This window comes from Elephantulus edwardii, unplaced genomic scaffold (assembly GCF_000299155.1).
Source record: "Elephantulus edwardii isolate Elephantulus edwardi_28Jun2011 unplaced genomic scaffold, EleEdw1.0 scaffold00015, whole genome shotgun sequence".
NCBI lineage: Eukaryota > Metazoa > Chordata > Mammalia > Macroscelidea > Macroscelididae > Elephantulus > Elephantulus edwardii.
The window spans coordinates 9468120-9484631 of NW_006399765.1; the positions used below are offsets into that span (position 1 = coordinate 9468120).

A 16512-nucleotide genomic window follows, 5' to 3' on the forward strand; every position below is an offset into this window, starting at 1 on the left:
ATGTCTGACAGTGATCTCGGTGAGGACGAAGGTCTCCTGTCTCTGGCGGGCAAGAGGAAGCGGAGAGGGAACCTGCCTAAGGAGTCTGTGAAAATCCTCCGGGACTGGCTGTATTTGCACCGCTACAATGCCTATCCTTCAGAACAGGAGAAACTGAGCCTCTCTGGGCAGACCAACCTTTCAGTGCTGCAGGTAAGGAAGGAGGCAGCAGGAGACCTCCTGGGTTCTAGTCTCTGGCTAGTGCTGTGAGGAAAGGTAAGAAGTTATTGAAAGTCTGGGATTTAACCCCTAGCCCTGGAGCTATGTTTGGGTGGGGCTTTGGTTGTACCTAGTAGAGCGTGCAGATAAGAAATGAGTTAGAATCATATTAAGGAAAGGAATTTGGAACTCCCGGGCTCTGAGTGGAAAATGTGGATCTGCCACATAGGAGCTGAGGGCAGGTCTACTCCCCAGTTTAAAGTGATGGTTAAAATCTTCTACCTGACTTGTTTGGAGGAAATGAGGAGTAGATTCAGAACTGGATGTGTGCTGTGTGAACCATGTACACTGGTGCTCAAAGATAATCAATATAATAAAGATAGTATTACCTTAATTTTTTTTTTTTTGGTTTGGCCATTACTGCTTATCTCCAGGTGTCTTTGCTCTGCTGTCATGATATTAAGGACATCTTGGTCTAATAGCCTTTGACTTCAGTTTGCCTCCCTTGGGAAGATAGAGGCCCTTAATCTAGCATTACAGGCCTCACCCATTGCTTCTCCTCTGAGCCAGCCAAGCCCCTTCCTCCTCCTGTGTTTGCATATCCCTTTACTCCACTGTGCGGTGCTTTTCCTCTCATTCCTTTACCTCAACTCCAGAATCCCCAAGGAGGGGATGTGCACGCATGTGCATGTATACGTATGTTTGCAGAGAGATTTAAGGGAAATTTTACAAAGCACATTGTTTTTTCACTTATACTTATCTTGTTTTATAACATTATTATTAAAATACTCATAATGTAATCACACTTTTCTCACTTCTGTAATTCTGATTTCCATTAATCTTTCTGTTCTACCCGAGTCCTCCATCTTCTAATCCCAGCTCCTATTCCTATTTATCAAAGCCTCATGGGCAATATTTGACTCTTCTTTTTAATTACTGGGCAGTGGGTAAATATATGGTATCTGAGGAAGGCTCTAGAGTCAGAGACTTTGACTCTGGTCATGTCTTCTCCACCAGAGGAAATCTGAACATTGGCCAACTCACTGCCTGCTTCCTGCTCCTCTTTCCTCATCTGAACAGGAAAAATGATTGTAACGATTTCATAGGATGTACAGAAGAGAGGCTGGGAAGAATTCAAGGCTAAATCAGTAGGTACTTCCATTCCGATATTCTGGTCTCTGCTATGTCATAAGGTCTTGATGTCTCATGACATCTAGATGGACCTTCTGAGTAATCCCTCCTACTGTACAGAGTTGGATTCCCAAAGAAGGACCAGACATACTCCTACCCTGAAGTAGTATCTAGTTTGTCGTGGGAATGGTGGCGCAGACCTTGTCACTGATCTTTGCAAAAAGTGATTATTGCTGGGAGACATTAGCAAATCAGGCAGGGTGCTGAGACAGTATAGAGCCTAAAAGGCAAGTGTGCCTAGTTCTGCAGTGCCTTTTCTGGTCTCCTTGCATCAAGTCTTGTTTCTTCAGACTTTATTACTTTAAATATTAGGGGCACTAAGGTGCTAATCTGAGTATGTTACATACTCCAGTGTCTTCAGGATACAGTACAAACTGTAGGAGTTTACTGTCTCATCATTAATTTCTGCAAGACCTTGAGTCTTTGAGCTCAGGGCCTTCAGGTCTTTTTTGCTACCCTTAACAAAAATTTAGTTTCTCCTAGTTTGGGAGGCTAGAAGTCTAAATTTTGTCAAGTCTGTGTCTTTTTCCTCTTGTTGTGTACCATCAAGTAGGATTGGACTTGCAAAGGAGAGGATTGCCCCTCCTTCTCCAGCAGAGCATCTGGTGAATTCAAACTGTACTCCTTCGGGATTGCAGCGCAGCTTCTTGCCACTAAGCCACCAGAGCTCCCTAAGTCTCTGTCATTTCTGAAGGAAGGGCCTTCCTTGCCTCTTTAGCTTCTGCTTTTTCATGTGTCTTTATATCTAACCCCATTTCTGCTTTTTTAATTAGCTCATTTTTTTTCTTTAATTAGCTCATTTTATAAGGCACACCTTACTCCCATATGACTTTATTAACACCACAAAGAAAACCCAGTTCCCATTGTGATTATAACCACAAGCCTGGAGGTTGGGTTTACAATACATATTTGAGGAAGGACACATTCTACCCTTTAGCTCCCTGAAATTCATGTCCTTCCTACATTGTAAAACACATTTACTGGATACCCGAAACTCATAAATTAGCTCTAAGTCTAAAAACTCGTCTTAAGCAGGAATGGCATCCACTTCCTAAATAACATGCCTCCGGAAACTCTGTGAACTTTGATATATGTTGGTAGTTGTAGAGGGACCTTCACGTCTTTTGTTCATAGGGTCACTGAGTCGGGCTCAACTCGAAGGCAATCAACAACAACAATCAAATAAGGTAAGATTCTGAGCATATTCCATCCTGGACAGAAGAATTCTTGCTCTGTGAACCTTTGAAATTTAGATCATAAATTGTTTCCAGTGATGGTGGAATGAACATCATAAGGTAGACATTTGCATCAGAAATGGGAGAAATTGGATAAAAAGAAGAGATGACGGCAACAAGCAAGTCTCAAGTCTAGCAGAACAAATTACTTTGGCTTTTAGGGCTTGAAAATAACCCTGCATTCTCTGAGACTCTCTGGGCAGTAGCCCGGCCATCTCTCTTCTGGGTAGAGGCCAGTCCTTGAGTGTCACCTCAGTCTTCCAAGCCTACTGAGTAGAGAGCTTGACTCAGTCTCATTCATTGTCCTAGTCCATCTGAATGGGCCCCGTTCACCTCCTTGACCCTGCAGTTCCTGTCCTGTTTGGCCATGGCAGGCGTTCCCCTACAGTTTTAGTCTATCTTCACATCCTTAAAGATAGTCCCACCTACAAAAGAGGTTATAGAAGCAAGAGAGGGAAAGGATAAGATAGATGCCTATACACTGTGGAGTTCTCTGAGGAAGCGGGAAGCAGAAATTGATGAAACAAAGACCTTGCTCCAGAATTAACAGAGAAAGTTTTCATGTAGACCCAGCATTCTAAATTTGGATTTCTAGCTCCTAAATGATGAGAAAGTAAATTTCTGCTTGTTAAATATCAACATAATTTTAACTTGTTAAAATACTTGTGGGCTTTCTGTTATACCAGCACTAGACAACCAAGACAGTTCTGAACAACCAGCTACAGCCCTAGCCCTTCACCTGAGTCATTTGCTAAACCTGTGTTTTTCATGAAAAAGTTCTGATCTCCAGTTTAGGTTTTGGATCACTACTGATAGCCCCATTGTGCTTTGTATCTGTCCTGTCCAACCTTCCTTCAGAATGCCTTGGAATAATTGCTCTTTTAGGGAAACTTTCTTAGGTCTTAGTAACAATACCAGTTCCTTTTAACAAAAAATTAATCTTCATGAGCCATCCATCCCAGTATATTAACGTGAATAATTTTTACTATCACATCAATTAAGTATGAACAAACTGGTTAAAAATCTCTTGGTTTTTTTTTCCTCTAATACACATCTGTTAAAGCAAGCAGCCAGTGATACTGCATCTAACTGTATTAAAAAGAGTAGAGGATACTTTGCTGTCTCTACACAGTGGTGTATGTAGTATGACAGAGACACTTAATTTTTGAGTTAAGTCTGTAGTTGTAGACTATTATATTCCTGTCATGATCACAATGTAATAAAAAGCCAAAACATTTTTCTGGACAAGTAGACTCTTTGGGATATCATAGCCATAGACCGTAACTGGAGAAATTTAAGTCTAGATCAAAGAGTAGCCATTGGAGGCCTCTGAGGAAGAGCAGGCTGGAATCCCACCCCTCCTGATAGAGCATAGTCCATAGTGAGTTACCCTGCTAACTCAAGTGCCATACTCCACATTTTTCTTTTTTTCTTTTTTTTCCATTTTATTGTTGGTAAAGATGCACAGTTTCACAAGAAACATTGATTTTTCTCAAATAATAAAAAAGGGTTTGGTTGGTTTTTTTTTTTAAAAAAAAAAAACTATTAGAAGAAAGCAAGTATTTTCAAAAAGCATTGGGACATTTTGATTGGAGGAACCCAGTGAAGTGAAAATCAGATTTATCCAGTTTTAGGAATAACACATGTCTTCTTGTCCAGTTATATAAAGCTCAAATAAGCCATCTCAGCTTAAAACTGGTAGCAAGACTGGCAAATAGTGTTTTGAAGGTCCCGTTTAGTTTGAACCAGAGGTGACTCTCCAGGAGGCTGCATCTGTTTACGGAACTCATCAAACTGCTACTGCTCCAGTTCTGTCTTGACTCTGTTGAGGGCATAGATCTCTGCTCTTTGTTTCCACTCCTGCTACGCTGATTTTTGCTTGGCTTTCTCAACTTTGCTGACAGGTTCTTTAACTATGCGTTTTTCTTTACGTGCTGGTGGGTCCATGGCTGGGCTTCTCAGTACTTCAGTCAGCTCTGAGACGATAGCACAGAAAGAGTCGTAGCTCCGCCCTCTTCAAGTGCAAAATGGCTCAGGAGAGAGGATCCCCAATGGCTAACGGCCCCCAATCAAGGAGCTCAGGAATCTATGGATTTCCCTGCCGTATTTTGGGATTGTGCAGCCTCCACTGCAGTGTACATGAAGGCCCCTCAGAAATACATGCCTTTTCTCTAACTCTGGATGGAGCATTTCGAGCCTGCCCTTCCTATGGCTAGGCCATACCCTCTTGCTGTTTACAGCCTTGGAAACCCGGTAAAAGTCAGCTGTGAGTTCTGACTCTGCAGCAGTTGAGTGTGAGTAGGGACGATCAGATTGCCCCTGATGAAGACTCAGAGAGTCCCTAATGTGTCCTCGCCCATACATCAGCTTACAGGCCTCACTGGTCCCTCAGTTTCTACTACTGAGAATCAATAACTTCTTCAAGCTGGCTGGCTCCATTTTCATCCTCAGGAGTTCCCCTGATAGCCTTTTCTCAGTCTCATTTTACCTTTTCATAACATCTCTTTCCCATCTTGGTGCAAGACGCAGTCATCTGGCCACTTGAGAAACCTTTGCTGGTTCCCACTGTCCTAATAACATCACTGTCACTGCCTTTCTTTTCATGGCCTGGGCCTCATCCTTGTCCTCTGTTCCTGCCTCACTGTCTTAGACTGCTTTCCTCCTTCCTCTATAACTGGCTGAGTCAGTGATTCCTAGAAGAGAGATGTAGTTGCTTATTTGTTATTAGGTGTCACTGGGCCTATTTCAACTTCTAAACAAAAGATCTGGTCCTTGCCCTATCCTGCACTGGCATCATTATCCTGGTCATAATCACGTACATTGTTGCAGTCACTATGTCCTTGTCAGTCTTCCTCTCTTGGTGTCTCCCGACCTTTTCCAGCATGAGTGATGTCTTTTTCCAAGGATTGACCCCTACTAACAACATGGCCAAAGTTTGTGAGATGAAGTTTCATCATCCTTGCCTCTAGAGAGCTTCCTGGTTGCCTTTGCTTACTTATTTCACCAAACTCTAGAAGGGAGCTCTAGTGGTGTAGTCTGCAGGGAGTTTCTGCTCACTCATAGGGCCTTGCCTCTCTCTGGCTGTTTGAGTCCACTAACTGTTCCTTGGGAATAAGGTGGGCAATCTCCTGTGTGATTTACAGCCTGGGAAACTCAGTGGAGAGTCAACGTTGGAAGTTTTTTTCTAACTTGCCAGCACTGAGATTAGAGATTGAAAACTCATCTGAATGGAGCAGGTCTCTGAAGGACCACTGTGAGTTGCAGCTGACTCTTAAGACATTGAGAAATTCTAGAGTAGATTCCTGTGGAACAGTGTTTAAATACTTGCCTGTCAACTGCAAAGTCAGCAGTTCAAACCTACGAGCGAGCAGCTCAGTGGAAGAAAAATGCAACTGAAAAATTGAAGGGGGAAAAAAATAAGGCAGACACTCGTGAGATGAACTGACAAAAAGGGACTGCAACAGTGAGCTCCAGTGGACCAGGCAGTATTTAGTTCTAATAAACCTCAGGCCATTATGAGTCAGAACCAACTCGGCTTTACCTAACAACTCTATCGTATAGACAGGACTTTGCCCTCTTTATTGTAGTATCTGGCAGGTGCTTGATCAGTGATTGTTGAAATGACAGAAAATGAGAATAAAGTATAAAAAGATCAACAGTCAAGACCTCAAAAGTAAGGAAATGAAGTGGCTCCTCAATCAGCAAAAAAAACAGACTAAGTTCCTCAAGGCATCTTTTTTTCCCTTGTATTTAATTTTAAAAGTTTAAACACCTTTTATTAAGAAGGACATTTTCAAATATCCACAAAAGAGGTTATTAAAATGAGCCCTGGTACCAGCCACCTGGCTTCAACAAGCATCAACATTTTGCCAAGCTTGTTTTATCTCTCCCTGGGGGCATCTCTTTTGTCTCCTTTAACCCGCCCAGAAGCACTCATTAGCATGTCAGTGAATCACATAACTATAACTGGTTTGCCAGGGGCTAGGCTGTCAGGAGAAGGGGGAAAAAATCTTTTGTAAAGGATTTTCACTGGTTCTTCCCATGCCTTCTAAGCCTGATTGGTTGGGCTAGATTTTTGGTTTTTAAGCTCTTCTGGGGCTGCCTTTTTGGGAGGGGATATCTGTGTCCCCATTCTCCTCAGTTCTTTGTTCTCCTATGATCCTAAAGGGATGTGTGGGGTGCATATGAAGACAACAGGTACCATACTGCCTTCAAACTGCCTCCTTCATTGTAATTATTTAATTACCTATGTGGTAAGTGTTTCTTACCACCTATAATGTGATTAAAAAAAAAAAGCAGCTGAGCTGCTCTGGTTAGTAAAGGCTTCTCCTGGGAAGCCTAAATGGAGTGAGAAGGCCCCCTGAGATGATAAGGACTTCTGCATAGACTGTAAGGTGTGGGGCAGAAGTGGCTTGGCCTGGCCTCAGGACTAGCAACCAGCTGCCTGCCTTTATCGTCTAGAGCCTCTCCTGGCTCTGGCTCTAAAGCCAGCTGCCTTCAGATTCCTCCCACAGGCGACCTCTGTCTCCACACCTCAAGGCCTTTTGGTTGTGTATTTACTTTTCTGTGTAAGCTTTTTTATTTTGACTCCCAAGGTAGTTAAAGCAGACAGCTAGACACACGGTTCCTAAACCTGGGCATCTGGCTAGTGGGTTTCAATCCATAGACTCCTGATTTTTCCTCTATTAGCAAGCAGCTGCTGGGCTGTTTGTTGTCCCTTCTTTCTGCCACCCCTCCCCCCCAATCTAGAAAGCAAATGACTATCTCATGATTATTTTTTAAAATTTTTATTTAAAAGCACTTCCAAGGTAATTCTAAGCTTGGATCAGGGTCTTTAGGGAAGGCCTCTCCCTGTATACACTTCTTTTCCTGCTATAGCTTGTCTTTCACAGTTGAAACTACACTGAAGTGCTGCCCACTCCCATCCTCATGGCCTTCAGCAGCTTTAGAGGCATCTCCCCCTCACATTCCCACTTGCCATAGCGATTCTTCCCATGGCCTTCATCTCAGCTACTGATTAGAAAGCCCTGACAGGGCAGCCAACCTTCAGATAGGGCTCTTATTTTATAGTAGAAACGGGGTCTCAGGCATCACAGGCTCAGCATCAAGCTTGAGCTTGGCCCCATCAGTTACAGAATTCACCTTGGCATTCTCCCTGCTACCTCCGCAAGGGACTTGAGTGGGGGCAAGTCATATGCCCTTTTACTGACTTGGGCATGAGGTTGGGGCAGGAAATCCCCACAGGCTGCTAATACAGCTGGCATATTGGCAGGCCCCCTCAGCTGTGCATTTCTGTTGGTTGAGGAGACAAAACATAGCCATTATGCTGCCAAGTTTTCTGTGGGCTGGGGAAGAGGGATGGTAGTTTTTCCTAACTAGTTTTCTTCTCAGAATCATAAGCCAAAGTAGAAGGTACAGTGAGAGGCTAGTGCCCACAAAGCTGTAGGTAAACTCCCCAAGCTCCCCTTCATCTACTGCCTTTATCCTACTGCTTTCTAAAAACACCCATCTTTGCTTCACTTGACCCAGGTTACTGTGACCCAGCTATCTCACCTGCAGGCAACGATGAGGCAAAGAGATACACTTCTCTCCCATATCACAAGTAATTGAAGAGTCCCCTGCACCTGAGCAAGACCAATTCTCATCCTCCCTGTTTTCTTAGCTGGCAGTAATGATTCACTGACCAAGCTGTCTATCTAGATTCAGTTCAAGCCTTTTCACTCATTGTGACCTTGAGCAAGTTACTGAACCTCTCTGATCCCAGGCCTTTAATTCCTTTTTTGGCATAAAGTGGAACTCCTTACAGAATCTGTTTTAGGGCTATTGTACACTAATGATTAATTAGGTGTGAATTGTTTAAAAGAGTAATTGATAGGCTTTGTGTTCAGCAGTAGTGTGCTATTAGGATTATGAAAATGGTTTACCCCTCTGCTTCTCTGGTGAGAGTGGAGTAAACTAGAGTAAAGAACAATGGAAGAAGCCTAATCCAAGAGACCTGGATGAGAATTTAGCTGTGCCAGTTCCCTCTCATTGCTTTTGGAAACAGTACTTAACTACCCAGGGTAATGAGTGAGTCACTACCTTCCAGACTTGTGTCAATTAAATGTAATGCAAAGTGGGGGAGCTCTGGTGGCCTAGTGGCAAGAAGCTGCACTGCAGTCTCAGAGGCTCATGGTTCCTATCCACCAGATGCTCTGCTGGGGAAGGAGGGACAATCTCCTCCTGTACCAGTCAGATCTGATTTGACCGTATGCACACTATTAATAAAATAAAAAAAAAGTAATGCAAAGTAAATAGGTTGTCAGGATCTCTGGTATCAAAAGTGGCTAACAGAAGTTAGTTCCTTTCCTTCACGTTGGTTCTTCAGCCTTGTTTCTCCTTTAAGCTCCCTTGCAGCTCCAATCAGGATTCATGTTAGTGTCTTTCAATGCCTTTCTTTCTTTTTTTTTAATTTAGAAAAGATTTTTTATTTGTGTGTGTCAAATCAGATCTGACTGATACAGGTGGTGATTGTCCCTCCTTCTCCAGCAGAGCATCTGGTGGATTTGAACCACACAATCTCTGGGATTGCAGAGCAGCTTCTTGACACGATGCCACCAGAGCTCCCTTTCAGTGTTTATTGTGTGCCACGAACTGCCTCTGAAAACCTGCTAAAGGGTCAGCTAGGAGTAATTTCTGACTCAATGGTATACAACAATAGCAACAACTTGATTGTGCAAGAGGACTATGTTGGTGGCAGGATAAGGGCAAGGAATGAGGAATGGAAAGAAGAGGAGGGAGCAAGGACTACAAGGAGGTTTTGGTTCTTCCCTGCTAAGCCCAAGAGCCTTTCCTGTTCACAGTTACTGACTTTAAGTCACCTGGAAATGAAGCCATGCCAACTCCTGCAGTAAGAGGCTGTTGGTTCCACTGTATAGAGACAGCTGGACAGAGCACACGGGGAGTTGGAAGCCAAGAACTTGCTCAATTACAGGCCAAGAAAGAAGCCTATTGATGTCTAGGGGTAGAAACTGGTACAGGAGTCCTGAGGAAGCTGAGCCTGTAATACTTTAAATAAATACTAGGTAAGTGCTAAGCATTGCTGTGGGCCACAGATTGCAGGTCCTTACATGGGCAAGACCTGTCTTCTCTCCAGCAGTTAGTACTTGTTCTTCTGAGAAGAGAAGGACCTAGAGTGTGGGATTCAAGTAAGAATTCCACTTGGATCCTGTATTAGTTTCCTAGGGCTAATTTCACAAGCTGAGTGGTTGAGAACGATCTATTTATTTGTTATAACTGAAGTTCAAAAGTTTGAAATCATCGTTTCAAGAGGATCATGCTCCCAAGATTTGAGGGATGATGCCTTCCTTCCCTTTTCACAGCTCCTAGCAATCCTTGGCTTCTGAAGGCATCATACCAGTCTCTCTTTCGGTCTTCATACTATCTCTCTTCTTGTGGGTGCTCTCTTCTGAGGACTGCAGTCATTTGATGTAGTGTCTGCCTTAACTAATCTAGTGTGATCTTACTGTCACTATCATCTCCAAAGACTTTTTAAATAACACCACATTCTTGAGGTTCAGAGTAGACATGAGGTTGGGTTTCTTTTTGTTTTTGGTTTGTTTTTTTTTTCTTTTTGGGGAGGCAGGTACTGCTCAACCTATTTATAAACTCCTTAACTATTTACCTGGGTGTTCTGGCTTAGTAGGACGAGCCCTGCCTACTTCCAGGCTCACTACTTAGCATTCCCCTTCTTATCAATTCTTCAAGCCAAATACACATCTGCCCCAGCATCTTGGCATATGCTTTTCCTCTTTCCAGAACTTTTTTCCCTCAACTTTGTTCAGGTGGCACTTCTTATCCTTTAGCTGTTATCCTTCCCAGAACATATATAGAACTCTCTCACCCTCATCTATTTGTTTATTGCCAGTCACCGTCACTATATGAACTAAAAACTCCTTGGGCAAAATGTGTATCTGTTTTAATTTTCAAGAGCCTCCCTAGCACCAAGAAAGAAACTGGGTCTAGGCATCATAGACACAAAATGAATATTACTTGAATAAACAAGAAGTAGTCAAAAGGTATACTTCCCAGCAGGCTGGGAAGTGCTAACTTTGTGGTTCTATGAGTCACTGCTGCTAATTGAGTCTAACGAATAGTGACCCTCATTTAAGTTTTTAAGGCCTAAAATCTTTAAGGTAGGAGACTGCCCATCTCTCATCTGTTGAGTAGCTGGTGGATTCAAACTTGACAAGCACAAGATGCCATCAGGAAAAAGTATGCATTAGGATTATATCCTTTTTCTGTCTTTAATCTGTGTTGGAAAAATCGTGTGAGAAGCTGGATTTTATAAAGAAGAATGTGGCATCAGGATTGGAGGAAGACCCATCAACCACCTGCATTATGTGGTTAACACAAGCTTGTTTGCAGAAAGTGAAGATTTGAAGCATTTGCTGAAAATGATCAAAGATTATATCTCAGCATCATGGACACAAAAGTCTTCATCACTGGACCAGTAGGTAATATTATAACAGATGGTGAAAAGCGGTCAATAACTTGATTTTACTTGGCTCCACAGTGATCTCCCATGGTAGAAGCTGTCAGGAAATCGAAAGACATGTGCACTGGGAAAATTTGCTCTTAAGGGCCTCTTAAAAAAGGTTAAAGACTAATATGCACCTGATGCAAGTCAAAGTATTTTCAGTTGATTCTTTTTCATCTGAAAGTTGGACAGTGAATAAAGAAGACTGAAGATGTCTTTTTTTAAGATACCTTTGAATTGTGTTGAATAGAATACTCCATGGAGTGCCAAAACAAAACAAGGGCGGGCATTCCTGCCAGGGAGAAAGATGGCCACTGTCACCCTGAAGCCACCCCCCGGGAGGTACACTAGTCCCTCAGTTTGTCGGTTCCCACAGAACACTGCCTGTTTACCATGAAGCCAGTGGACTGCCGCACCCTGGACAGGATTTACTCAACGTTGCTCTTTGCAATTGCATCACTCTCCTGAGGATATGATGTTCTGTATGCATCCACAGTTGCTGCCAGACGACAGCTGATGAAAGAATACCCAGACAAAATCTTCCGGATGGATGAAAATTTATAATTGCTTTTGATTTAATTCTGATCTTTGTTTAGATTCTGGTGCTCTAGTGACTTCGTCCATACAGAGTCACTGCTAACCCAGAAGCCTCTCTGGTGATTGGATTCCACCAAGCTCAATTGCGGAAAGATGGGTCCTGTGTGGTTTACAGCCTTGGAAACCCAATGCAGGGTCAGCTCTGAGTCCATTCCAAGTTGATGGCAATGAGTTAGAGTGCATTTAGATTTTAAAATAAAATCTGTAATGTAAACTTTTTTAAAAAAAACCAAAACACAACAACAAACAAATCTGGCTTGGAGAAAGTGCATCCACGGTGCTTCTTAGAGGCAAGGATGATGAAACTTCATCCAACATACTTTGGACATGTTGTCCCGAGAAAAAAAGAAATCATGCTGGAAAAAGTAGAAGAGCAGCAAAAAGAGAAGCAGCATCAAGGAGATGAATTGACTTAACAGACTGCAACAGCAGGCTCAAGCATGACCGAGATCATGAGGTAGGGCAGGATTTTGATCTGTTTATAAGGTAGCTATCAGTTTTAGTCAGCACCTAATAGCAACAATATGCCAACAGAGCACCTTTCGCTGTCCTAGTGAGTAAAATAAGCTGGAAGTCTTATGCTCTGTAATGTCAGAGATTTATTGTTCAAAATGTCTTTCCTAGATTGTTTATTTTATGATGAAGTATTTATTGTATTACCCTACTGGAGGCCTATATAAAGCTCATGGGAGCTCTCTTTTGGGACTCTAGCTTTCTTGGGACACAACATCCAGCTTTGCCTGGCCCATGGCTCATCAGTGTGTTACAGTATCACTTGACAGGTTTGAATCTCTGTGAGACTGTCCTGCAAACCACCAAACCTAAGGGACACAGAGGAGTGGGGATATTGAATGGAGGATGTCTGAAATGATGGATTGGTACAAATTAAACATTTGGGACATTGTTGACTTCTTTTTGTAATGATTTTACTACTGATCTTAGAACAATTTAATTTTTTTTTTATTATTATTATTATTTTTGTGTGAGTGTACCGTCAAATCAGATCTGACTGGTATAGGAGGAGACTGTCCCTCCTTCCCCAGCAGAGCATCTGGCGGATTCGAACCGCGTGCCTCTGGGATTGTAGTTGCAGCTCCTTACCACTAGGCCACCAGAGCTCCCCTTAGAACAATTTATGAATGCGTGAAGAAAGCAGTCAGTTTTGCTCCTCCAGTTCTGACAGCCCAGGCTTCAGCTGGACTCCTGACTTGTTAAACAGCCAAGCCTTTTATGTTTGTCTGTTATAAAACCTGAGTTGATCTGATTGCGTAGGACTAAGTGTGATTACCAAAAGAAAATTCTGTATCTGTCAAACTAAACCCAGTGCTGTCAGTTCCAGTGCCTGGTTACTCTATAGGAAAGGGTACTGTTTTCAAGGTTGTACCCTTAACAGAAGCAACTGACACAACTTTCACTTGTTAGATGGTGGGTTTGACCATTGGCCTTCCAGTGAACAAGATTTCTTGCTTAAATACCTCCGTGAAGTTGGTTCTGACTCACAGTGACCCTCCATCTGGTATCCAAGGCCATAAAATCAGAAGGAAACTTCCCAACTTTCTCTCCCTGAGAGACTGGTGGATTTGAGCTGCTGGAGACGTTTGCACCACAGCCCACTGTGGGCTACACCACTGGAGCTTCCTAACATACATGTGCAGTACTCAGTAGCATCGGATGAACACTTCACAGGGGAGATAACCTACTTCTGAGGTGGCAAAGTGATAATGGGGATCCCTCCAACAGAGGAGAAGAGGGAGAAGGACCTGCAAATTATGATTTGCAATTGTAGTTGACTAGTTAATGTAAGAATTGATGTTTCAGTACAGCATTGGTATATGAGATTATACCATTCATGAAACTTAGAAACTTCTCTAATTTAACCCATAACTCTCTATATAATGTCCAGATGAACTACTGTAAGATTACAGTATCTCTAGGAATAAATGAGAAAGGATAGGAGTGGTTGGTGCCCTCCCTCCTAGATGGTTCAAAAATGATGCCATGATGTTGCTGCACTTAGATGTGCAGAAACTATTCACACTCTCCCTAAACATGTCAGTCTACCTTTATGGTGTCATCCTCTCATGTAGGAAAAAAAAGGACTATGCCAGGCCTTATGCCAGCCTGGGCATAAGAACCTCTTCCCTCAATTTTAGCCTGTTTTCTAGCATCTTAGATCAGCCAAGATTTAGGATAGTAGGCATTCCTCAGGTAGAAAAGAGGACCTTTTAACGGGGGGAAGGGAAAAAAATGGGATTGGAATGAAAGCTGGTACACAGTTTACCAGGCTGAAGAATACAAAGGTGGGAAGGGATTAAGTCTGCTTGGTTGGAAAGGTAGGCTTTGGTAGAAGAAGATTTGTGATTTGACTTTTTATTGTGAATTGGGTGAAATTTTACAGAGCGAATCAGTTTCTTTAGTGTGTGTGTGTGTGTGTGTGTGTGTGTGTACACACACCGTCAAATTCGATCCGACTGGTACAGGAAGAGATTGCCCCTCCTTCTCCAGCAGAGTATCTGGTAGATTCAAACTGCATACCTCTGGGATTGCAGTGCACGAATCAGTTTCTCATGCAACAGTTTATCCACATTTTGAGTAGACAGGGTTGGATTTTAACACCCAGACTGAGGAGTCTGGATGAAACCTATAGATGGTAGGAGACACAGCCATTTCATAGAAGAGGAATGGTAGTCATTTGCATTTTGGGAAAAGAGTCTAGATGGAATAGTTATGAGTCTAGGGTAGGCAGAGGGAGGCTGTTAAAGAGTCCAGATAGACATGAGTCAGGGTATCAAAAGTGTCCTTGCAAATCAGTTGGTAAGTTCCTAAAGTGTAGCGTATAAAATAGTAGGGTACTGTATCCAGCTTCCAATTTTTAATTTTTTTTTAAAGCAAACAGACAATGAACAATTATGCCTTGTGCAGAGCTCCAGTGAATAAACAGTTTGATAAGAACAGGGTCAAGGTTAGTGTTTCTTTCTCAGAGCAGTGCATGAGGAAAAGTCTTGAGAATGTTGATGCATATATATCCATATGGAGCCACTGGCCATGTTTTGCTTGAAACAGAATGATTTGTCTTCTAAATGATAGTCCTTTGGTGCCTTTAGAAACTTAGTAGTGAATAATCCTCTCTCGTTAACCCACTGCCTCTAAAGTAGACTAAACCACTAACCCAACTATCTGTTTCTACTCTGTTATTCATGTAGTAAAACCTTCTAGAGTTCTCTAATGGCCTCAGACTAAAGCACTAAATCTACATTATAAAGGTAACATCTAGATACCAAACTCCAGCCACATTGTTCATCCTCCTGAGTCCTTCCTGATAGGCTTTCTGTTACCACCTGCTACTAGGCCTTTGCTCAAAGTTTATTCCTCTAAATCAAAATGCTTTCCCTTTCCAAACAAGTTAACCTTTAGATCTCTAGGAGTTAATTCTTTCACCAAATAATTCATTGGGTCCATAAAGACTAGAGTGGGCTCCTCTTGTCACTAACAAGACTGCCTACCCGCCCTCTTTCTTCGACCAAATCATAGTTGCATTTACATTCATTTGACTGTTCAGACTGTGAACTTCTCTGTGATGGTTGAGAAAGCCTGTCTGTTGCTGTTCTGCCCCTGAAGTCTAAAACATAGTGGGTGCTTCACAGCTTGTTTTGGACACATGGACTCATCTTCTTCTCTTATGTTCATTCTAGATATGTAACTGGTTCATCAATGCCCGGCGGCGTCTTCTGCCAGACATGCTTCGGAAGGATGGCAAAGACCCTAACCAGTTTACCATCTCCCGCCGTGGGGGTAAGGCCTCAGATGTGGTCCTCCCCCGGGGCAACAGCCCTTCCGTGATGGCGGTCTCCGTACCAGCCCCCACCAATGTGCTCTCCTTGTCTGTGTGCTCCATGCCACTCCACCCAGGCCAGGGGGAGAAGCCCACAGCCTCTTTCCCACAGGGGGAGCTAGAGCCCCCCAAGTCCTTGGCTCCTGGTAACACACTCACCCTGCTGACCAGGGCAGAGGCTGGAAGCCCTACAGGTGGACTCTTCAACACGCCGCCACCCACACCCCCAGAGCAGGACAAGGAGGACTTCAGCAGCTTCCAGCTGTTGGTAGAGGTGGCATTACAAAGGGCTGCTGAGATGGAGCTTCAGAAGCAGCAGGACCTGTCACCACCTTTGCTGCACACTCCCATACCCCTAGTCTCCGAAAACCCCAAGTAGGCATCTGCCAGTATGGGTGCTCAAGCCTTGAGCTAGTTGTCCTGGGTTTCCGTTTTGGCTCCCTTCCACACAGAGGGTTTTCTATGCATCACTGCCAAACATCAGGATCGTCTCCTCTGACCAGGGGTCTTCTGCAAGAAGATGCCAGCTGGCATCACTGCACTGTGATGGGGCCCTCTCCTCCGTGACTCAGCCATGTCTCCAGACCTCCTCACAATGATGGAGTCCTGAGATTGGAGACAGACATGGTGCTGCTGCTGTTGCTGCTTCTCCAGAGACTCCCAGGATATCTTGCTTCCAGCCTTGTGTCCTGGGCAGGGCTCTGGAAATCTGCCAGGTTCACTTCTACCCTGGTTCCAAGTGGTGCCTGAGTGGAACCTCTTGTTAAGCCGGTGTGGACATTCCAAGTTCAAAATTGTGAACAAAAGAGGAACTCAGCAGATATAACAGAACCGACTCTGGTTGAATGTTTAGATTTCGCTAACCTCTGTTTATTTTCCCCTTTTTGCTGTGGTTTGCATTAATGGGAGTAGTTAGCTCAGGTGTGGGGAAGGAGAGTGTG

General features: G+C 43.3%; 1 protein-coding gene and 1 pseudogene across 1 annotated transcript; one reads left to right on the top strand and one right to left on the bottom strand.

The window, feature by feature from the left end:
* TGIF2 (TGFB-induced factor homeobox 2) lies at window positions 1-15950 on the top strand. The gene is made up of 2 exons (XM_006881498.1): window positions 1-192; window positions 15432-15950. Exons 1-2 carry the CDS (start codon window positions 1-3, stop codon window positions 15948-15950), a joined length of 711 nt encoding a protein of 236 aa, XP_006881560.1.
* Window positions 4314-4571, bottom strand: LOC102850504 (annotated as a pseudogene).
* Window positions 15951-16512: the final 562 nt, after the last annotated feature.